The 24,797-nt window shown below is 35.1% G+C and overlaps 2 protein-coding genes across 2 annotated transcripts; one reads left to right on the top strand and one right to left on the bottom strand.

Moving 5' to 3' along the window:
- The first annotated feature begins 1,492 nt into the window (after nucleotides 1-1,492).
- On the top strand, nucleotides 1,493-4,186 carry LOC131682577 (peptidylprolyl isomerase domain and WD repeat-containing protein 1). The gene is made up of 9 exons (XM_058964161.1): nucleotides 1,493-1,731; nucleotides 1,793-2,180; nucleotides 2,243-2,475; nucleotides 2,540-2,753; nucleotides 2,815-3,007; nucleotides 3,108-3,217; nucleotides 3,278-3,396; nucleotides 3,567-3,907; nucleotides 3,968-4,186. The coding sequence occupies exons 1-9, from the start codon at nucleotides 1,632-1,634 to the stop codon at nucleotides 4,109-4,111; spliced, it is 1,842 nt and encodes a 613-aa protein (XP_058820144.1). The 5' UTR covers nucleotides 1,493-1,631; the 3' UTR covers nucleotides 4,112-4,186.
- LOC131682578 (uncharacterized) lies at nucleotides 4,120-24,532 on the bottom strand. The gene is made up of 4 exons (XM_058964163.1): nucleotides 24,171-24,532; nucleotides 4,481-4,553; nucleotides 4,324-4,419; nucleotides 4,120-4,260 (listed from the first exon to the last, which is right to left on the bottom strand). Exons 1-4 carry the CDS (start codon nucleotides 24,231-24,233, stop codon nucleotides 4,172-4,174), a joined length of 321 nt encoding a protein of 106 aa, XP_058820146.1. The 5' UTR covers nucleotides 24,234-24,532; the 3' UTR covers nucleotides 4,120-4,171.
- Nucleotides 24,533-24,797: the final 265 nt, after the last annotated feature.

Raw genomic sequence — 24,797 nt, 5'->3', positions numbered from 1 at the left:
ATTCAGTCAGCCTTCCATATAAAGATTATTGTACCATTTTTGATTGGCAGTCACTGATTTGCTTATGTTCTTCTTTCATGCATTAAATATACTGCAAAGAGAACGAGTCAGAAGGTCAGTTTAGTAGAAAAAACTTCACTGTTTCCAAAGTATATTCAGTCCCATTCAGTGTGTCCAAAATATGCTTGGAACACTGTCCAAATTAGTGTGAAAGGGTCCGAAATGTGAAAAATTCATACTGTGAAGAAATGTCATTTTCGAGTTTAAGTCAATGTATAAAACATCCATTGACAGTTTTCTTGAATTAAATTGCATTAAAAAACATAGGCAAGCAAATATTTTTTGACGTTCACGTAATTTCACTTCCTCCAGGGGTCCATAATTGGTTGGTTGTCCTATAAAAAACCTGTCAATAAGTTGTGATTTTTGCCGTGGCCCGCTTGGAAGAAAAACGGGCAGCCAGCAAAAATCCGTCAAGATTCCGGCAGCTGTCAAAATTATCAAAATGGCGCTGCCAGAATTCAGCTATACTCCTCCCAGTTATGGCAGGAAGATTCGCCTCACCGGTTCTGTTTTGTTTATCGTTGTTTCATTTTCGCCATATTTACATTTTTCCAAGAAGGATAGTTTTGGCAGATGAAAAAATAGGAAGAAACAAAGATTTTCTTTTCAAACATGGTAAGTAATATGGATTTCATGTCTCCAGACATGTTTTTATTATAAATTTACATAAAATTTAAAAAAAATTAAGAAAAAATGCAAGCAAAACCTGAAGCGGTACAAAACCGGTCCTGCCGGTGCGTGCCTGGCAGAAATCCGGCAGAAAAAACCGTTAATAACCGTAAGGCGAAAAATTCTGCCAGAAACGGTTGTTGCATTTCAGCCGGCCGGCTGGGCAGCGCTCTGCCAGCCAGACTCCTAGAAATTCTGCGAGACTTTTTATTTCGCTGCCGGCTACCCGAATAGAAATGTACAGTAACAAAACCATGATTTTCACTGTGACAGTACAGTAATTTTACATTAATTTACAGTAAGTTTTAGTATTATGCTACAATACAAAAACAATAAACTTTAACGTTTTTACAGTAAATTTCAATGTAAAATAGACTTTTACAGTGAAAAATGGGGGTGGTTATGTATCTTAACATTAAAAAAAATCAATTTTTCTCCATGCATTTTTTTCTCGGAAACAGTAAAATTAAATGTGAATGCACTGTATCAGTTTTTTACTGAACAGTGAAATTTGTTGTTACGTGAAATTTTATTGTAAATCTACTGTGAGAACTTGGCATCGAACAATGTTGAAACAGTAATAACTATAATATTTATTGTTTTATGATTGTTTGTAGGGTAAATGCTATTGCAAAATTCTATCCGGGTATCTGGGGGGATTTCTGCCGGGCACGTCCGAGCGGGGGTTAAAGGGAAACTATAGGACCGTTTGATATGTTGTGTATAAATCTATCTGGTCACCCTAGATTTGACATTGTTTTGTTTTGTTCATTCGAATTCCTTCAGCGTAAGCATAACAAAAAATATTGTAAGTTGTTTTGCAAGTTTGTGTGCTGAATTTTGTGTATTCTCTAAAGCAGCCTGTGCTTAGTAATATATTTGAGTACTTCGGTACTATAATGGGAGATTCCGAACGGAAAAGACATGGTGAGGAAGAATCGGATGAGGAGTGGATAGGTCCTCTACCATCCGCGGCGGCTCCACCGAAAAAGCGGAAAGGTATAAATTTTATGATTTCACTTAGTTGGAATAAATTATATATATAATTTTTTGTCAACAGTCCTAGAGTATGAAAAATTGTATTTAAGCAATCTACCGTCGACGGAATGTTACGAGAAATCATTCATGCACCGCGATACCATCACACATCTAGTAGTGACGAAAACGGATTTCCTCGTGACTGTCAGTGTAGACGGTCATGTAAAGTTCTGGAAAAAGATGGAACAGGGCATCGAATTTGTCAAGCATTTTCGAAGCCATCTGGCCCCAATTAATGCACTGGCGGTCAACTCTACTGGTTCGTATCTATGCACTGCTTCCGTTGATAAAAACGTAAAAGTATTCGACGTGATCAATTTCGACATGATCAATATGTTAAAACTGGATTATGTACCGTATAGAGCCGAATGGATTCATAATACCGGCGATGCTATTGCCTATCTGGCAGTGTAGGTGTTTGTTTCAAAAAAGCTTATTGTGTCGATTTCATGATATTTTTTTTTATAAATAGGGCTGATCAGGATTCCAATCTAATCTACGTATACGATGGAAAAGGCACCAACACGCCACTACATGTTTTGGAAAAATTGCACAGCAAACCAGTTGTTCTAATGAAGTATAATCCCGCCTACGAGCTAACTATCTCCATAGATAGAGCTGGTATCTTAGAATACTGGTTTGGAGCACGAAATGATTTCAAATTTCCTTCAAAGCTCGTAATGTTTGAGTCCAAACTGGATACAGGTAAATTTACTCATAGTCGTGACCTGAAAGAGTGATTGTTTGATCCTTTCCTCTTCCTGTATAGGTTTGTACGAGTTTGCGAAAAACAAGACGATCGTGACTTCGCTGGTTTTTTCGCAGGACGGAAAAAAGTTTGCAACTATTTCGACAGATCGAAAAGTGCGAGTCTTTGGTTTCTTGACGGGAAAACTGCTTCGAGTGTACGATGAGAGTCTGGCACGGTACAGCGAAAGCCAACAACTTTCACAAGCGCTTTCCAACATGGAATTTGGCCGAAGGTTGGTGCGATTTTTTGTTCAAACTGCTAGGATATTCTAAAAAAGGGTTGTGTTTTTATAGGATGGCGAGCGAACGAGATCTGGAAAAATCGGATTCATTTAATCTGATCAATATTGCTTTCGACTACAGCGGACATTTTATTATGTACCCAACAATGCTCGGTATCAAGCTAGTCAATATTGAGACAAACAAATGTGTAAAAATTATTGGAAAAAATGATAATTTGAGACCGCTGCATTTGGCCTTATTTCAGGTAAGTTTCTTTTTAGCTCAATTGCAAACCAGTTAGTATAGATTTCAAAAGCAGTATTTATGCTTTTATGCATATAATATTATTTTGTTGATTGTTATAGGGTCGTGTTAAAAATTCCAAGGCAGCCATAACGCTAGAGCAAGAAGCATCAGATAATCCTGCTTTACAGGCAGTGGTAAATGATCCTACTCTCTTCTGTACGGCATACAAGTGAGTTTGGTTTGTGCAATCTAGGTAAAGATTTTGAAATCATGTTATATTATTTTGCAGAAAACAACGTTTCTACCTATACAGCCGTAGATTGCCATCCGATCTGCAAGATGCCGACCGTGATGTGTTCAACGAAAAGCCTTCAAAGGAAGATATCATCTCTGTCACTGAAGGACAAGGTATGCGAGTAAAAATGGTATTGTATTTCTAGCCTGAAAATAACATTTCCCAAACAATTTATATGCAACATTTACTTAAGGAGAAGGTATTTCGGATCATTTTGTCTTGAACTAAATATATTGAATATAGTATGTTTAAAATTTAACGATTTGTTGTGCTCTTCTTTTAGGACCTCAAAAGATCTATGACCACGCTGTCATACACACGACGATGGGCGATATCCACATGCGACTCTTCGGCAAGGAGTGTCCGAAAACAGTGGAGAATTTTTGTGTGCATAGTAAGAACGGTTACTACAACGGGCATATTTTTCATCGTGTCATCAAGGGTTTCATGATTCAGACAGGAGATCCAACCGGCACTGGGACGGGTGGGCAGTCGATCTGGGGTGGTGAGTTTAAGGACGAATTTTGTTCTACCTTGAAACACGACCGACCGTACACAATGAGTATGGCTAATGCAGGACCGAATACCAACGGAAGTCAGTTCTTTATAACGGTTCTGCCAACGGTAAGTTTACAAGCATGTACCTGGTTTGTAAATCTAACATTATTTTTTTTTTTCATTTAGCCCTGGTTGGATAATAAGCACACAGTGTTCGGTCGCGTGCATAAAGGAATGGAGGTGGTGCAAAATATTTGTAATAGCAAAACGAATCCTAAGACCGACAAACCGTATGATGAAATCCGGATAATTTCCATTAATCTTACATAAACAGAAAATTGTGCAAAATAGATTTTATCTAAACAATCAATTAAGTATAACAATAAATTGCTACACATGACTGTACGATGGAGGTTTTTGGTAGTTTTCTGGTGACCTTAACACTTCCTCGTATTTGGGTGGGGATTGATTAACTTCATCTTAAAAATAAAAAAAGACAAATAAAAATAAATAATTTTTATAATGAATACTTCGATCCTTACAGTTTGGAGGTGGTTGATCCAAGTTAGACGGATTTACAGTAATTTCCGGCGGATCTCGAGAACCGTATACCGTGAATATGTAATACTGTTGATTATCTGGAACGATACAACGAAGATGTGGGTTTGTACGATTTTCTGTACCTGCACCTAGACTTACTATTAGTGGTTTGTTGAGGATCAGTACTTTCCTGTCGCACAATGCCCTGCATACCAAAGTAATAAATTCGTCTCTGAAAAAAAGATTAATAAATAGTACTTTGTTCCTTATAATATTATTCTATATTTCTCCCTAGGAAGAAAAGTTTTGGTAGAAACTATTTTTAACCCTCCGGAAGTCGCGCAAATGGCCACTAGGAACTAGCAGTCGCTGATGCGCTAAGACGATTTCGCTAGATTTTCACAGCAGCGTGCACTCAGTGCACTAGCGCGACTTCCGGAAGGTTAAGGAGAAAATTAATTAAAACTATATTTGCGCGTGAAGGACACAATAACTATGACTAAATTAGTTATGAAATATGCTTTTCGACTTTGTGTCATCAGAATCTGCACTAACTTGGATACAGGACTAAGCTAGCGCCGGATTGACGCTGTTGTTTTTGACAACAATACTATAAAAATTTCCCGCTAAACAAATTCAGTCTACTGTAGTTCTACCCGCATTTACTAATAATGCCATGAACTGATAGTGGCTCAGGTTTTTAACTTAGGCCTAATTTGTCATGTATTGAATGTAATATATGAATACTGCTCTTATAAGCTTAATTGTTCCATATTCTACGGGATTCCCTATATGCATGGGACAATTATGCGTAGAACGGCAGAATAGATGTTCAACATCTAGACTATCATTAGATATCCAAAAATTCACGTTAACTGGCTCATAGTTCGGCTAAATTTCTGCTATTTATCAATCACCTCAGAAACGATGTCGCGGAGATTGCAACATTGCTACGCCATTACTTTGGTTGTATCTTTCCTACTTTCATCCCAACGTTCACAAGGACACAGTCGAAAAAATTACCAATGAAGGACTAAACTACAAAAAGGATATTAATTTTATTCCGCTGGTGAAAAGGGGATTGATGCCAGCATTTTGTACTTCATATCATTCAACTTGGAGTTCACCCAAAACACCGTGATACAGTTCTTTATGCTGGGGGGGTTGATTTTTTAACGTTTATGTTAAAAGAAACGTACAGAAAACCTGGGCCTAGTCTTGTGAACCAAACGACTCAGCTCAACAAAATGTTTGTTATCAAGAAGGAGTCATCACAAGACACCGCTGCATAGTGGTCGGAAACATCGAAAACGTGAACATAATTCACTAGAAGCCAAACCATCGAATATATTCATAGGGTATCTTTGGACGAATTGTTCTTAAGAATATTCCCCACAACCTGATAAAAATTAAAATTAGGCATGGCTTACTACGATCAAACTAAAAAAAACTTTTAATGCTGACGAGGTGGAAAGTTGGTGTCTTCGACAAAGTTTTAGAAATGCTCGTAATGAAAAATTTTGTTGAACAGAACTTGTAGGACTTAACGTTATCGATTTATAAAGCTTTTTCTATGGCAACACCCTTAAATTTAGTTTTTTGATATTAAAAATGTCTTACTCCACTATCTGGGGCTAGGTGTCATTCTAAAATCTAAACTATCTCCCATGTAACGAAACTATGTAAGGTTTGCACGCTTATAACTCCGATATTACTAGATGGATTTTAATCATTCATACACCAACCGATTCAGAAACACCTAACTTAAATATTGGTAATAATTTAATATCTCTCCAATAAAAGTAGACTTTTGGAAATTGGTAAAATTAAAAAGTTCACAAAAAGCGGGAAAAATACCATTCGTGAGGCAGATTTCTCAGACACAGCCGTCAAAAGAGGGCAGCTTAGTTGCTCAATGAAACACGAAAAGTCATAAATAGAAGCAACGCTTGTCCGTTTAAATCAGTTGTTGCTCTTATCCCACACGAGCAACGTCGTCTCCGGGCGATACAATAAGCGCTATCGATTTTCGGTAACGTTGGCATTTGCACACACTCGCACCTAAGTGACTAAACCATATACGGTTAGTTTATAAATAGAGGTGACGCGTACCCGTTTGAATCAACTATCTTTCGAATAGAGCATTCCAGGTGTCTCTGCAGAATGTTCTATCAGACAAATTTGCCATCCCTGCAGGTGTGCCCCAAGGAAGTATCCTTGGGCCCATCTTGTATAATATCTTCACCTCTGACATCCCACCTCTCCCGGGAGGTGGAGTCTTGTCACAATTTGCTGACGATACTGCCATCTTATACAAGGGGCGTATTATCAACGCTCTGAAGAACAAACTGCAGCGCGGCCTGGATGCCCTAACCGAATACTTCACAAACTGGAAAATTGTAATCAATGCGGCAAAAACTCAGGTCATCCTGTTTCCACATTCGAGATCACCAAGACTTGTTCCGTCTGACGAATGCAAAATACGGTTTGGTGGCGCTCTCATCCAGTGGTCCGACGAAGTGGTCTACCTAGGCCTTACTTTGGACAGACATCTGATATTCAGGTCTCATGTTAGCAAAATTATCATCAAATGCAACATACTCATCCGGTCTTTGTACCCGATGATATGTAGAACATCAAGACTGAGCCTGAAGAATCAGATGGCTGTCTATAAACAAATCATCTACCCTGTCATCGAATATGCAGTCCCCGTATGGCAGAGTTGCGCGAGAACACACAGGCTGAAGCTCCAGCGCATCCAAAATAAAATCCTTAAAATGATTCTAAGTCTCCCCCCCTGGACAAGGACCGGTGAGGTGCATGAGATGGCCTCTATGGATGTTCTGGACGAAAGCTTCAATAAATACTGTACACGGTATAGAGATCGATGCGCCAATTCTGAAGAGCAGATCATTAATGAATTAAATGTATTAGGTTAGGGTTAGATTTAGTTAGGTAGGCCAAGTTTTTAATAATTATAAGTTCCTAGATGTTCTCAAACACAATATGTAAAACATAAACAAACATTAAGAGGAATTGAACCAAACAATCGAAGATGCAAAAATCAAAGATGAAGAGCTGTTAGCTGAAACACTTGACATGTACATTATGTAACTAAACACGGATTAAATAAATAATATTTCATACATATACCCGTTTGAATCAGTTTTTGTTCTCATGTCGAACGGGTAAGATCATGGCTGCAGCGTCTGGGCACTACAATAAGCGGTAGACGCTATGCATTTTCGGCAGCGGTGGCCGTGTGCGGATTTGTCGGCTACCAGCATGGTGTCACAGAATGATTTGCAAAGTGGGTGGGCGGGGTGGTTTGGATTTAATTCAATACGGTGTGTGCTGCTTAAGAGTGTTGCGTTTGAAAAAAATATATTTATTTTTATGCATGCGTGTGCGTTGTAACTTGTTAATCCATGTTTACGGCGCTTTGTAGCTGCGTAGGGTAAAGAGCCAATTGGTTTTCATGTTTCATATTTCGGTTATATGTTTTTTTATCAGTAAGACATCTGACAACGTGCTTCTGTAGTTATTGCACTGTTCAGCAGTGTAGTATTTTATATAGGAGAGTACACTCAGGTTTTTCACGCGGATTTTGAAATTTACGCGGTTTTCATTAACGCGTTTTTTTAAATTTACGCGGTTTTCATTTACACGGCCTGTATCCCCTGCGTGAAAAATCTGAGTATAATTGCATCGGAAACAATCACATTCCCAGCAGAACTTTTTGTTTTCTAATTTCAAACACTTTTGTTTCGTACTGCACACAACGGAAAATTTTGAAACAGAACTTACCGTCCCAGCAGCAGTTGAAGCGGGTGTTCTTTTTCGATTCAAATTCAAGCCATGTCTTAAGCGTTACTGGGCTTAAAATTGTTTTCCCAGTTTAACCAGTCAGAATATCTGTCCTACCCTATGTATTTAAAACACAGTTCTAATTGCGTTTTAAGGTATACAACAAATACGGTTGGGTATACTAATTTAAATTTTAAAATAAATCTGTTTTAAATTATGAAACAAACCGCTGTACTGAAGATATAATTATGTCAGTCCTATTACCACATAAAACACCTATATAACATAAAAAGCTGCAGAATTGGTTTAATAATACAATGTTTACACTACAGAGTTATAACACGTTTTAATAATTAGAAACAAGAAAAATGTCACCAAGATAGCATAAAACCCGTTTTAACTGGTAGTGCGAACGTTGCATAACAATGTAATTTATCAAATAATTTCATTTTTCCACCACTAATCGATCAAGAAATACTTACACTTAAGATTGTTTACTTAAGTTCATTAGTACATTATTGAAAATTTAAATGGAAAATTAAATTTCATATTTTATGGAGAATCTGTATATTTCCGTTGGCGGGCGTGGGTTTCCTCATCACAGCTCTCAATATGGAACTTTTCTTTTGAATATATTTTCTGGACAGACCAGCCTATTTTTACTAGATGGATCAGCCAAATAATGCCAATCACCTAGTGAGATACTTGATTAATTAATAGATTACCGTTAAAAGACCTTCAATAAATTATGTTTTAATGGGGAGGGTATATAGCAAATTGTAACATATGAAAACAGGCGAGTGAACGTGTGTCGATATGCGTGATAGATAAAAAAGCTATATTTTTGATGTCACCGTGGTCGTGTCCTGTACACAACCCTTTAATTTTTTTTTAATATAATTTTTTCCCTGTGACTTTTCAGGCAAATCACGTTCCAAACAAATGTGTAGGCATTGTAATAATATTATTGTTAATAATAGTAATTAATAATATTGTTGAAGACTGTAAGCAAAAATACTCATTCGTTTCAAAGTTATTGAAGATTTCAACATTTTTTACCATTAATTACAAAATTTTACGAAAAATATTGAAATTTTTTTTTCGTTGATTGTTACATGGAAAAGTAAAAAAAACATTCACACGCATCAAACTTTCTTGCCTTTATTATGCATAGTCTGGACAATGAAAATAGTGCCTGCTAGTCCATTTTGGTTTGCACCTTTTTCTCTTATACGCGGTTGAAAAATATGTCGTAGTTAAAATGAAAAACCAAAACTTTATATAAAAACGCAATAAAAATATTGATACTATCTATAAAATTATTTAAAAAAAATATTTTTCATTTTTTGAAAGAAAAAGAAAAAAAGTTTAGTTTTAATTGTACGAACTTTATTGAAATTAAATATATATGCTGTTAGTCATAAAAAATAAAACGATTCATATCAATTATAACACTTTTTCGAAACGACTGTTTATATTTAAAAAAAAAAATAATGTCGTTTCAAAACAATGCTTCATTACATCGTTTCTCTCCATTTGACATTGCAAAGTTGCTTCTGGTAGAGAATTTTTTATCGACAGGCATGAAATGCAGATTTCTAGAGCAGACGTGAAATTTTCCGGATTGCGTGCCATTTGTCATCAATTATTTCGGAATTTTCGGTAATTAGTTAATTCATACGTTATTGTTTCTTCTACCACCGAATCAACGCTAATGTTGATTGAGTGGCGGGTAATGAAGCTATTTCACACTTCGTTTCTTATAAAACGAACAAAATTTGTTTTATTTACGCTGTTGAGCGGAGAAAAAACAGATTGGTCAGAATAAAAATATCTATCTCGATCCTAAATCTAATTTTTATATTTTTACAGGAACTTAACACTGTGTAAATCGCCGAATCGATGGAAATATGCAGTTATGCAGGACCTCCGTTTCTCATCAGGATTGGATCAAGCAGCATGACTTACGGATCACACCTTAGGAACTTCAGGTACGGGTTTTAGAACCTGCAATTTCAATCAATAAAATCGTTGTAAAATAAATAAATTAATGTCAAATAAAATACCTACCAATATTTCAAAAGCATTATATATTAATATATTTATTGTTTCGAATATGTTTGACAAGCCGTTTCAATAATCCCATCTGTTCTTTCAAATATTTAACCTATTATTGGTGTTACCTGCATTGTTTTTTGTTTCGAAGTAATTAACTTTATCAAAACAACTAAATTTACTTTGATCTAAGCACGAAAACTGTGTTGAATTAACTTTTTTTTAGTTAGATGCCCTGTCCTGTCAAAAATGCCAACAATATTAAATTGTTTTATTACTAACAAAAATAATTGTTGTTTCAACAATAAATCTGCATAAGCCATAGAACAAACGTAAAACTTGTTGTTTTTAATACAAACTTTCTTTAAATTCACAGTAATTTTTTCTGCATGTATAATTTGTTAACTTGCAGTCTTCAACAATATTTTTACATGCAGCCTTCAACAATAATTTAATTTTTACATGCAGTCTTCAACAATATTATGTGATTTTAATACCTCAACATCGTACATCGTTTGTTCGAAAAGTCACAGTGAAAAAAGTTATATTAAAAAACTAAATTTATTGGGGTTGCCTTAGAAAACGCTTTATAAATCGATAACCTAAAGTCCTACCAGTTCAAGTTGTGCAACATAATTCTTCATTATGAGCATTTCTAAAATTTTGTCGAAGACACCAACTTTCTACCTCGTCAGTATAAAAAGTTAATTTTTCTAGCTTAATCACAGTAAGCCGTGCCTCAATTTAATTTTTATCAGATTGTGAGGAATATTCATACGAACAATTCGTCCAAAAACACCCTGTGAATATATTTGATGGTTTGGCATCTAGTGAATTAAGTTCATGTTTTGGGGTTTCCGATCACTGTGCGCTGCCTGCTTATGAATTTCGCGCCAAATCGTATTCAGAGTTAGCAGCACCCCAACAAACAACGAAAGCTGAACAAGGCTTTGATCCGAGAGAATAAGCTGAACAAGAGCTGCTTAAGCCATTATTCAGCTAAATTGTTTGTTGGGACCCTCTCAGATTGTAATGATACTTTCTGTACATGAAGACTTTGTCACAAAAAACCACTTTGCATATTTTGTTTTTTTCCAAAAATGGTACAGCTCGTCTTTTGAAAGGGGCCAAACTTTTTTACCACTTTTTTTTTTTCAAATGACTATAGTCTAAAAATAATAAATCCTACGAAAAAATGTTGTAGGAGATTTTCACCAAATTAGTCAAATTTTCGAATAAAAATATTGAAAAAATTCTTCATTGACTCTTACACTGAAAAAATCGATTTTAAAAATTTAAAGTCGATTTACAAAATAAAACCATTTTTGATTTGGATGAAATTTTGTTCCGATAGATATTTATGTTCCCTACCTATCGTCGAAAATTCAAGTTGGGCACTTTTAAGGAAAAAAGTTATTTGAAAAAAACATTTCCTTGTCCAAACTGCATTTTTTCTTCAGTGTATTTTTATCGAAAACTAAAAAAATGAAAGTCATAATCATCTCAGGATCCAATAAAACTCAGTTTGCGAGAAGATATTCTCTAATTTAGCAAATAAGCATATTTTTATTAAGGGGTTAACTACTTTTTCATTTTTAATGAAATCGATTTTTTTTTATTACTTTATCTGAAAGTACAACTCCTTGAGAATGTTTTTTCCAAGTGTTTATAAAGATCCGAGAAATAGATTGAAAGTTACACGCTTCCAAGCGCGCTTCGTCTACCAAGAGCAGTGGTAATTTGAAATTTTAAACTCGATTATCTCGAAATGTCGTTTTACTAAAAATGGTTTTTCCGTGATCACGATTGCCGAAAAACTAATCAATCAATTTTCTTAATTTTTTTTTCAATTGATCGTAATCAATTCTTATCGTACTTTTTTAACGATTCCTTTTTTGTTCATAAATTTTTGTTTCATGGATAAGAATTTTTTAATAGAATTTTTAGAGCTTAAAACAGTGATTTTTTTACTAAAAACATTCTCGAATGCAGGAAAAAAATATTATTTATTAAACAATTTGTTACTAATCGAGGAATACTCATATGCTAATGGATTTTTTTTGAATTTTGGGATTTTAGATGATCTATTGGTCTCCAATCGTGATCACCGCGAACCTCTTAAATAGAAAAGGGTTTCTGGGAAAAAGCCAATTATCAATTTATTTTTTATGAACTTATGCTTGTTTATTTTACTGAAAAATGTACTACCAAAATATTATAAGTTTGATGTAATGAAAACATTGCTTTATTCCTTTACGTAAATGCAAACTTTCTTGACATTTTTATCACTAAAAGGTATGTAACCCCTTAATCAAGAATCCCATTGAAAAGAGTTTATGTCGTTAAACAAATATTTCATTATTACTTTTTTATTTTCTTGTTTAGTGCTGAGGAAGAATCAGAGAAAGAAATAACCACCACAACATTATGTACTGAATTTTACATAATTATTTATTTATTTTTATATATTACATTTGCCTTAAAACTATCTTCATGCATGCTATTTTGTATTATTTCTATACAAGGAAAATATTTTTGGTTCATCTTCTGAATTAGAATACCTTTTCGTCTCTACTTTGCCCCCAGCAATAGGCACAAAACTGTGGAATTTTTGAGTTCCAGATATTGTTTTGGCGTTATTATACAGCTCTTAGAGTTCTTCTGACATTTTGTTGTACTGTTCAGTGAATATGTAGCAAAAATTTTTTTTGTGATATTTTTATCAGTTTTTTTCAACTGCCCAGTTATATAACTCTCGGGGACTTGTTATGGTATTTCCATAATCGCGAGCAAGACTGGCTCTTTTTACCATTCGCTTGAGAGTCCTTTTCCATGGGATGCTGAAACAAAATGCCATTCTGCGCTTAACTCATACTTTGACTGGAATCTACACAAGCTTGCAAAGTTTTTCTTATTTTTGTGTTGTGCTGCGGCTCCATCACACATAAAATAAATTTTAGAAAAGTTTGTCAATTGTTTCATCAAATTCATCAGTTTTGAGAGGAACAAATGAGCTGCAGTCTTCAAGTCTTCCAGTCTTCTTGTCTTCCAGCCTTACAGTCTTCCAGTCTTGCAGTTTTCATTCAAGTTTGTTATGAATATATACCAAATTCGTTACTGATACTTTTTGCATGTATCAGGCTACTAGCATCTGGGAAAATGGATTCTGAGATGATTATGACTTTCTAAGTATATAAATACGACCGGATAATGTTTATTAATTTTGTTTTTTATTCCTCGGCTTTTCGGTCTTTCAAATCAGAACGGGTATTGTATACTGCCCGACGTTGCGGCCACTGGTTTTGGCCTTTTTCAAGGGAATAGACGTAGAACGATAGCATATTTCCTTTGAAAAAGGCCAAAACCAGTGACCGAAACGTCGGGCAGAATACAATACCTATTCTGATTTGAAAGACCGCAAAAGCCGAGGAATAAAAAACAAAATTAATTGACTTTCATTGGTTTAGTTTTCGATAAAAATACACTGAAAAAAATCAGTTTGGACAAGGAAAAGTTTTTTTCAAATAACTTTTTTTTCTTGAAATTTTTGACGGGAGGTAGGGAGCATGATTACGTATCTTTCAACAAAATTGTATACAAATCAAAAATGGATTTTTTTTAAATTTTTAAGATCGATTTTTGTCAGTGTAGGCGTCAATGAAGATTTTTTTTTAATATTTTTATTCAAAAATCTGACTAATTTTGTGAAAATCACTCCGACAACATTTTTTTGTAGGATTTGTTATTTTTAGACTATAGCCATTTGAAAAAAGTGGTAAAAAAAGTTTGGCCCTTTTCAAAAGACAGTCTAGATCATTTTTGGAAAAACAAAGTATGCAAAGCGGCTTTTTGTGACAAAATTCTCATGTACAGAAAGTTTCATTAGAATCTGAGAGGGTGCTGCCAACATTTGTTCGAGTTAGCGCGAAATTCGTCTGCTGGCTTGTGGTGGATTCGGATTGGTTTGTAGGGGAACCGGGGGCAAGTCCGACACCGTGGGTAAGCCCGACACACCACGACTTTTCCCAGATATCAAATTTTAAAACATACAATAAAAACAGGATATCATTAGTACGATTATTTTGAGCATTTCGAGACACATAGATGTCATATAGATTTATCTAACGTCACAAAATAAACAAAACATGCGAAAGGAAAGTTGATGCACACTTGGATGTTATTTTTAGTTGAAACATTTTATAGTGCTAACAGCACAAAAGCTTTGGAAATCACCAGTATTTTTGCCGCACATTCTAATCTACTCTTCATATCATTATTTATCTGCGTTGAGGATAAGTTTGAGTATTCCGACACTGTTTATTGGGCATTTAACAAAAATGTGCACTATTGGGGTAAGACCGACAGTTTTAGTAGGCGTAAGATCGACACGCTGTTTGGATGGTTGAGTTCATTTTTGATTCAATGCGAACGACTGGGAGTTGTCAATTACACTATTATAACATCATGTTAATATTTGAAATACACAGAAACTCTGGTATTTGCATTTATTTTTATTATTGTCTTAAACCGACAAAAAAATTAAAAATCTAATTGAGCGCGATTCATAGTTTTATTATAAAACGAAAGGAAAAGGATAATCTAATATGAGATTCTAAAATGATATTGAAGAACAATTTCTACCGACTGCCGATTATTGATCAACAGAGTTCCGAAAAATCATAACATGAACCGGATAGCTTACTACAAAAGCGTATGTTACATCTAAGTGAATGAATCCTAGTAACAGGGGATATATTCTTTTTGCAGAACGGATCTTACTCCTTAGAATGGCCTCATAAGCGACAATAAAGTTTGAAAAGATTAAGGAGGAAAATCTTCACCATAATACAAACCAAGTGTTGAACATTATTTATTCACACCACACATTCGTATGCTCTTCCTTTTGTTACACGACGAAATTCCAGAAAGCATGCATTTGCATCACACATACTCATATACACAAAATTACACTTTATCACACATACACAACACATTTTTAATGAAAAAAATTGGACAAAAAGAAAGCTAGCAAGGATGTCGCTCTTGCCACTTCGGGGTGTTGGTCTTACCCGCAGCGTTTTTAAAATGATGTTTTTCTCCATTTTTTGGCAACCAATAATTTTCAATGAATCCAATTTTATGAAACGCTAAAAAAATATATCTTGTTAAGAACCATCTAAACAAGGATTAGATTTGCCCCCGGTTCCCCTTGTAGTTGTTAAGCCTACCGACTAAACCTAAACCTCTTTTATCTCGTAATCCTCATCTATCCGGGGCAACCATTAGGTACTACTTTAGTAGGGATTGTGTTCTTGCTTATTTTGTTTTTGTTAATCGTTATGTTTTTATCCATAGCTACTTTTCCTTACTTGCTGTTCAACCTTCGCGATATATCTGACCTGCTCAGGTTTGCTGCAAATATCGTCACCATAAAGATTTGCATCTGTTTACAACCACCTTCGCCGGGCTTCTTATCCTTCTTGGTGCTAGTCGTTCCTATTTATCTGCTGGCTAGTGCTGAGAACTTCTCGGTGGCGGTATTTCACCCTATACTGATGCCGGTTTTCGTGATCCATTCCATTCCAAACGAAATAATCATCGGCGATAAAATTTCTCTAGACAATGATATCCCGATTTTCTCCAACTTCGTGTTCCTTTGTGTGTTCGTGTGTTTTGTTAATGTTTTTGTTTGGGCTATGTTCACACTACAGAGTTTAAACACGTTTTTACATTTCTTATAAAAGAAATGTATAGAATTCGCTCAAACTTTCAAGATTTTTTCCGAGGACCGGAGGGCCGAGTCTTATATACCAATCGACTCAGCTCGACGATTTGGGACAATGTCTGTGTGTGTATGTAACGGACAAATTCTCATTCGTGTTTCTCAGCAATGGCTGAACCGATCTTATCCAAACTAATTTTAAATGAAAAAACTAAAAAACAGTATGAACGCTATTAATTTGTTTTTGATTCTGATGTTTAGTTTCCAAGATATGAATGTTTGAATGCGTAAAAATGGCGTTTTTTGCAGTTTTTTTAAATTATCTGCCGAAATTGACAATATAGATTAACAATTTATATGTTTTTAGACAGCTTTAACGAATACCTTTCGAACAAGCTACAGATTGTTGAAATCGGACTATTATCAAAAGAGATATTTAACATTAAATGCGGACGAAAGATTTTTATCATTTCCCATTGCCAGAAATATGACCAAAACATGTAATCTTTTGTTAACGCCAAAACGGCTTATTTTAGGTCAATAGTATGTTCGGAGAATTTAATGGAGGTAATATGCCCTTTCTTTTGGTATTGTGCTTTTGCTGATTAATCCCCCTATGAGTGATATTTTCACAAATTTTCTTGGAAGTGATTATATCGAAATGATGTCTTCAGCAAATTTGCAGCTCTTACTTTTGCGAATAACTTTACTAAAGACTTTAAATATCTATTTTGAATACTTTAAAAGTTATGGCTTGTTGTTTGTTGATTACTCTTTGTCGCCTATTTAATGTTCAATATAGTGATAATCCATTGAAATAAGCAAAACATTAAAAACGATAAAACGAATTTTTTATTTCATTTTACTATCTACAACCGCTAGAAATAATCACCGTACACTTCCAAGTTGTCTGGAAGGAACTTGATAACTTATCTGTACAAAAATGTTCATTTGTGCGAACCTTCTGACTGCAATTTTTCTAACTTATAACCATCGGATCGATCTGAAACATATCGGAAAATGAAAAGCGAAATAAATAACTCCAAGCAACGGCGTAGCCAAGAGAAGGTTCTGGGTTTATCACCATACAACCCCCCCCCCCCACACCACACAAAAAAAAATTGGATTGAAGCTGAAAATTTATTGATGCAGACTGATTTAATTCAATATTACAATAACAATTATTTGATCCGTACATTGATAACCTGTTGTTGTAAACATCATGAGGACTTTTGATAAATTGTCGGAATGGAGTCCTGATATGTAACTGATCTATTGGTCTTGATTTCACAGTTGTCTAATTGCATCAATATCATATTCTCGCCTGAAAACATTCCAATAGAAGATTCCAGAGTTCTGTAATCAATCATAATCTCAGATTTATTTTCAAATTGAGCTCGTTTTTGTAGAAAAGTACTGTAATAAGAGTCTTTATTTAATAGGAAGCGAAGTTAAAATTGATTTAATGTCTATGAAACATAGAACTGCTCACCAAAAAAATGCATAACTTTCAACATTTGCTAAAAATGTTTTTGCCTTTCTCATTCACTCTAAAATTCGTCAATCTAATCCCGACCCGAAGAGCCGAGTGTCATATGCCAATCGACTGAGTTCGTCGAGATCGGAAAATGTCTGTGTGTATGTGGAAAAAATGTGACCTCTGTTTCTTAAAGATGGCTGGACCGATTTGCACAAAGTTAGTCTCAAATGAAAGATACAACCTTCCCATCGGCTGCTATTGAATTTTTATTGATTGGACTTCCGGTTCCGGAGTTACGAGTTGAAGAGTGCAATCACACAGCAAATTCCCATATAAACTGAAATGAAAAATTTTCAAAATCAAATTTGTATTTTTGATGCCAAATGACTTTAAAATGCATGAAACATTGAGATGTTTGACAAAAATTGACTTTTTTGGACTTTGGTACATTTTTGCCTTTCTCATATAGAACGGTTATGCAATCACTCTAAAAATCGTCAATTATACCGGCCCGGAGGGAGTATGCAGTGAGGGGTTGCTTCTTTAAAATTAAAACTAGTTTAAAATTTCTTAACAAGTTGAAAATTTTCGGCAGGACCTGGACCTCCCGGATCTTTCTCCATGATCCGCCGCTGGTTTCAAGCGATGTTTCAGTATCACATAGTATCTCAAGATCGTGGCTGTCGATCCATTGTATGTATGTGCAAATCGTACTGAACATGTAATATTCATTTCCACCATTGTATTGAACATAACCAGCCATGGAATCGTAGTCTGGACAAATGAGAAAAGCACAATTGCACCACTTGGTGGATTAAAACAGGTTTTAATTTTGGGAATGCGTCGAGTTGAGACGAAAACGTAATATGATTAATAACGAGGATAACACTTTTCGAATCTAAAGAGAAATTTATGGAAAATGACGATTTCCATTCGACTCTAGCAGGTCCTGATCGATTTTGATGAGCATTTGATTTTTGTTGTATGACCAATTATATGTATAGGTCAAATGTTTAAAAACAGTAATTTAAGTTCAAGATAGCATCATTTTGAAACCGCCAGTTTCGGAGGTTTAGTATTTTCGATGCGTTTTACAAACGTTAAACAGCGCATCATTTGATAAAATAATTTTGACGGTATATCGTCCAAGAAGTATTTATGGTGAATTTTCTCAGGTTAATATTCATGACTACAATAAAGTCTCAACAAATTCGCTAAAGACACGAACTCTGTTACTATTTTCTGAAAAATTAATTCTGCATAATTTTAACATTTCAAAAATTACGGTTTCGGAATTATGCCGTTTGAACAGTAAGATCGATTTTCACCAAACCCCCACCAAACCGAATTTCTGGCTACGCCGCTGACTTCAAGTAAGTAGAAACAAACTCGTTCACAAGAAACTTCTTCGAATGCTGAATATCTGTTATAATACATTGAAACCCCAATTTTATCAGCCAAATATGAACATAGCAGACGAACAAGACTGAGTTTGAGTAAATCCTTTCTTGAACATGTTTTCCTTATCATGAAGATGGAAATATGCAAAAATGAAAAATTCATCATAATCAGAAATAGTTATCAGACTACATCAAGGGACGGGAAGAATATTTTAACAGCTTCAGTTTATTATAAAGAAAAAAATTGCCCGATTTAGTCAATGTCCCCATTTTGTCAGCCTAAAATACGCCATGAGACTGATAAAAATGGGTCTTTATTGTATGTATTATTCACCGTGTTTCATATTAATAGGTATTATGTACATTAATAGGTACATATTTTGGAGATTTTTTATTGCATCGAACTACAACAATTTTTAGGTAGTTTTCAAGGGGTTATTTTATAGACTTCTTCCAAAATTTGGCAAACCTATTCCAATTCGTATACCAATTAATTAGTATACTTAAGGGTTTATATGTTGCAGATAGAAAAAATACTGAAATTTTCAACTTTTTTCCTACACAATATTACGAAAGCTTATTAAACAATTTTTCCTAATAAGTTTGTGAAAATTATTAACTATTTGAAATTTTTTAATAGTTTTATTTTTTATTTAACCGTGATTTTTTAATAAATAGTGACCATCACTTCACAACGTAGTCTATTTTTCATGGTTTGCGGTGAGCACGATCTCTCGAATTGCTGAATAGAAATTAATTTTTAGTATTCTTTACAGATTTAACTCGCCGCGCAGATAGCTCTGAATTAGACCCGCTGGTGCCCTATGTCGATTTCGCTAGATTTTCAGAGCACCCAGTGCATTAACGGAAGTGACGGAAGGTTATCGAAAAGTTTCGTGAAAATGAAAATTCCAGTAATGATGATGATTTTCCCAAACGGTTCGTTTTCGAGAGATTTTTATTTGTTCTTTGGTATTAGGATTAGCGATAATAATTCAAATCGAGGATACTACTGGGAAGTCACCTTTAGAAAAAGTCGATGTCGAAGTAAAGTTTGGAACTATGCACGCATGCACTTCAGAGATAGCGTGATATCAGGAGCTGAGATTTCATTAAATGAAATTTTCTTAGTTCTCAGTCGCGTTGGAAATTTGAGTAAAGTATAAACTTCAAATCGATTCAAAAAAAAATTTCGATTTTTTTGGCTTAGTACAATATATAACCCCTTTAGGAAAATTCAGTTTTCCCACCACAATATAGATATTTTATTAACAGAGCATTAACAATAATTCGTTGGTATGTCTATTTTATGGGCCATTTTTTCGCTTTCCCATTGATTTGGTTTGAGATTTCTAGCACTGATGTTGTCCTATGCTGATTTGAGCGATTCTCTGAGTCCTGCCACTATCCCATGTAGTATGTATTATCAAAAACATCGCGAAGCATCAAGTTCTAAATGTTCTCAAACGATATAATATCCGAAGAGAGTGATAAGAGTTATAAGAAATGTCTCATCACACTGTTAGGTGGATTAAAAACGTTTTATAATTAGCAACGAGAAATATGTCATTAAGATAGCGTTAAAACATGTCTTTACTCGTAGGGTGAACGTAGTATTAGATTGTGTATTCGTCTGTATTGGCGTTTGCTTCTTTATTGGTGGTGCTGATTGTTGATTTTGTAAGCACTTGGCAAAATCGTTCGCAAGCAACCAAAAGTACGGATAAAACTTTAAATAGGCTTTAAAGTTTTTAAAGCGCTTAGCAAACTTTCAAGCTGCTCAAGCGTGAAAAAATCAGTTCCTTCGCGAATTTTTTTAAAGGAAATTGGGTGAAACCAATTGATCAAAACTTTTGTACATTTCAATGTGTCATTTCAATAACATTCTGTAATTTTTCCATGCAAAAATATGGCGAAGCTTTTTGTAGAACGTCTCTGGAAAAAACACGATTTGCGATGTGAGCTGCCATTCAAAAACAACTTAACCGATTTATTTCAAGCTTTGCCTACACATTCTATAAAAAAAACCTAACCCCTACGTTGAGTTTTTGGGACAATTTTTCAATTAGGGGGTTTGACCGCTTGGATTATACTAAAATTTTTAAATCAGATCTAAACTATGAACGAAAAATCGGACAGGAGCTCTCCGATGTAAGACTAATTAGAAAAAAAAACCTTCAGCATTAAAGCGGAAAAAATAAACCCGATTCTTACAAAGTAGTTTTCTTTAAACGACTTTCAAGCTTCAATGTGATGGTATATGGATTGCCCTACGAACGAATTATTTTTTTACCGGGTTTATCTGGAGGTTTATGCTTGCCGACTCGGGTGAGAGCTTTTCAAGCGACGCTTATGGATCTCAGTCCGATTTGAAGCTTGAAGTTTATATCCGTTTTTTTAATTAATTGCATGTTCTGTTCGTGCGATTTTTTTTTCGGTCGCTAAATTGATTACTTGCTGAATGATTTATTTTCTGCTCAGTACGAGATGAGAAAGTAGACTGCTATTACACAGTCGCATATACTGAAAAAAATCCAAACGTTAATTCTATTTGCTTCAAACCACTTAAAATCCATATGAAGAAGCAACGATAATGTTATCACGCGCACACATACCTTCTATGTGTCAACTGTATAATCTATGTATGCGCACACATAAGTTATATGTAGGGATGTCCGATTTTTTCAATTAATCGATTAGTAGCTAATCGATTATTTTTTACATCGCGAATAATCGTAATCGATTAATGCCAAGAAATAATCGATTAATTGAAGTGATCGATTAGTTGAAAAGTTTTTCTGAGAGTTGTTTTTAGTTAGGAAACAGAAAACAAACGTTCATCTCGAGCGTTAAAGTTGTGTAAAAATTAACGGCTTATTTGAAAGTGATTGGAATATCACTGCCAGGTAGGTGAATCGCTGAATGTTGGCCTCACAATCTTCTACCAAGTTTAACTTTTTTTTTGCATTTTAGCGACATTCAATTAGCTAGAGACTACTGGGTAGGAAAAGTATTGAAAATTTAGAGCCATAGTACTCAGGAGAGAACAAGGATTTAAAGTATACAGATCGAAAAACTAAAAGTGGCAGGGTCTTTGGAACAGGCTTAATACCATACGGGCTTAACTTTTGTCTTCTGTTAAGGGGGTCGAGCTTAGGCAGCATAACTACGAATCACTGAAGTCCACCAACATATCTCTTGGTAACGTCCGTGAGAACCGACGGTGAAGAGGGACAAGTCTGTCTTTACCAAAAGACATGTTAGTGGCCTTGAGTGATTAGTAGTTATGCTGCCTAAGCTCGATCCCCATCAACAGAAGACACAAGTTAAGCCCGTTGCGTTGCGTTGCGTTGCGAAGCACGGTGCTATTCGTAGATTGCATACTAACGATTATCATGTTGCCTATAGGTAGCTCAACTCATCTTGCTTGTGAGATAAATGATCGGGAATGAACTATATCTCTTATGAGTTCAGTAAACCAATAGCATGAGAATCGTTATTGCCGGCCACGACCATCTTCACCGATACTTAGGATAGGGTAGGAAATGTTGAGGTAATACCTACTTAAGGAAGGCCCCCGACTCAGCGACGCTTCCATAGGTATTACGGAGTTGGATTGAAGGACAGGTACAGGTCTAGGATTCGCCACAAGCAGGCAATGCGACCACAAAATGAATTTGTTTTATGCGGTGGGATGGTTAATCTCCGAGTACACGTATACTCAGAACAAAAAGATATTTAGTTATGATTTTTCTTGTATTTAAACTCTGGATAGCCGGCCATCGAGAGTGATTTAGTTTTTCCCTAAACTACAGCAATTTGAACTCCAAACAGCCGGCCGTAGGAGTATTGCTAAAAGCGCGGGCTAGTCTGATATCAATATTCGTTTGAGAATTGTTTAGTAGGAACACAAGTCAAGAGTATTTTTAATATGCACTTTCATTGCTGTTTCTCTACTAACGATAGAATAAAATGCCAACTCTTATGCGATCAATGTTTGCGCGAATTATTATGCTGACTGCACTACACTTTGAGTGGTATAAAATAAGCACTACCCAAGTACCCAAAACAACCGAGTTTGTACGTCGGACATACAATCAACTACGCACGCATATAGTTTTTACGCTAATAGATTTTTTTTAAATTTTTTTTCGTGTCATGACAGCGTTTTTGCACATAACATGTTACAGAAGACACAAGTTAAGCCCGTATGGTATTAAGTCTGTTCTAATGACCCTGCCACTTCTAATTTTCCGATCTGTATACTTCACATCCTTGGTCTCACTTGAGTACTATGGCTCTAAATTTTCATAACTTACCCTACCCAATAATCTCTAGCTAATTGAATGTCGTTAAAAAGTAAAATAGAAAATATGACTGCTATTAATCGAAATAAAAAAAAAGAAAAACAAGTTTAATTTCACAAAGAATCACAAGTGGATAAATTTCTTTGATGTCTTCGGAATACATGAACAGTTTACCAGAATTCATAGCACTTCCTCTGCTGGAGAGACACATATAGTGTACCTAAACCTCTCCTTCATGCTGTTTGCTGCTGGAACTGTTTTAAGCCTTTCCTCGCTTGAACTCAAGACATCGTAAAAGTATTTATATAGCGAATCCGGTGCGAATGACAACGTTCAATTCGTAATCCCGCGATTGATCTAAACTTTCTAACGGAAATGTTCAACATATTCAAAGATATGATCGTGAATGTAAGACCTAAGTTTATAGTGTTTCAAAACACTCTATAGAAGTGAATTTAAAAGCAATTTAGCAACACAATTTGGATATTTTGCAGGCTTTCAAAAAAAAGTAATCGACCAATAATCGACGCTAACTAATCGATTATCAGATAATCGTCAAATGCGGTAATCGATTAAAAATTAATCGATTAGCTTCCATAATTATCGATTTGTTCGATTAATCGAGAACTAATCGGACATCCCTAGTTATATGTTATGAAATGTGAATGTAAGATTAATATGTCTTGTAAATACACTCATTAGGTTTATGTACCAACAAATCTGCCTCCGCTAATTGCAAAAATCTATGTGTAAAATCAATAGGCATAGCGTTTACATTCTTCAGAGTGTAGGATCGAGCAAATTGATTGAAAATTTATTCACATTACATCGATTTTAGATTGGGTAATTAACTAAATAGTGCAATTTTCTTCTTCATAATATAGACAAGAGGATAATCACGTGAAAAGTGTCTCTAGCCACACTTTTCTACGAAGAAATAAAAGACAGGTGTACTGACACAACGTGAAACAACTTCGTTCCAAAAAGAAAAGGTGAATCCCCAGATAGGCTCATGCTGCTTGCTGCTGAAATATAAAGATAATGTGCTGAAAACTTGATCAACCAATTTTAAACTTACCAGTATGAGGAAAAATAGCAGAATAACCAAAATTAGCCACAGTATATGGAACAACCACATCATTTTTTTCCGGTGGGGTTGAACAAGCTGTCTATTGTCGAATTATGCTTTCAATTAATAATTCTGCAACTTTTGATAACTCTATGTTTCTTTTGGTAATGTACGTTTACATATCACACTTCTACTTTCGCCAAATTGCTCGTAATCGATCGAGAAGATAATAAACACAACTACGTAACTGGTTGCAATATTATTTTAAAAAATATTATTTGCTTTTGCTATTGATTCGAAATAGAGATATCGAAATAGTTTTCGATTGTTGTCCCAAACAAACCCTGGTCAAACTGATTCACTCCCTTTGCGTCCCGTAAGTCTACTGATTACTGTTATCGATTACTCGTTCGCAAAATGGTAACATATTGTGACTTGCCGGGTTTCGGCATATACGATAAGCGTTATAGACGTAGATGACTGAGATGATGGCTTCAGTTTCATTGTTTCGATACCTTTATCAGAGTTAGCTGATTGAACCATATAAAAGTAGTACCTGGTACTACATGCCGTTGCGGAACCTTGCCTTACATTTCGGGTACTTCGTAGCCGATTCGTAATAAATTTGCTTTTTAA

This window comes from Topomyia yanbarensis, chromosome 2, assembly GCF_030247195.1.
Source record: "Topomyia yanbarensis strain Yona2022 chromosome 2, ASM3024719v1, whole genome shotgun sequence".
Taxonomy (NCBI): Eukaryota; Metazoa; Arthropoda; class Insecta; order Diptera; family Culicidae; genus Topomyia; species Topomyia yanbarensis.
The sequence above is the reverse complement of the archived record's forward strand: the minus strand, read 5'-3'. Positions and strand labels throughout refer to the sequence as shown.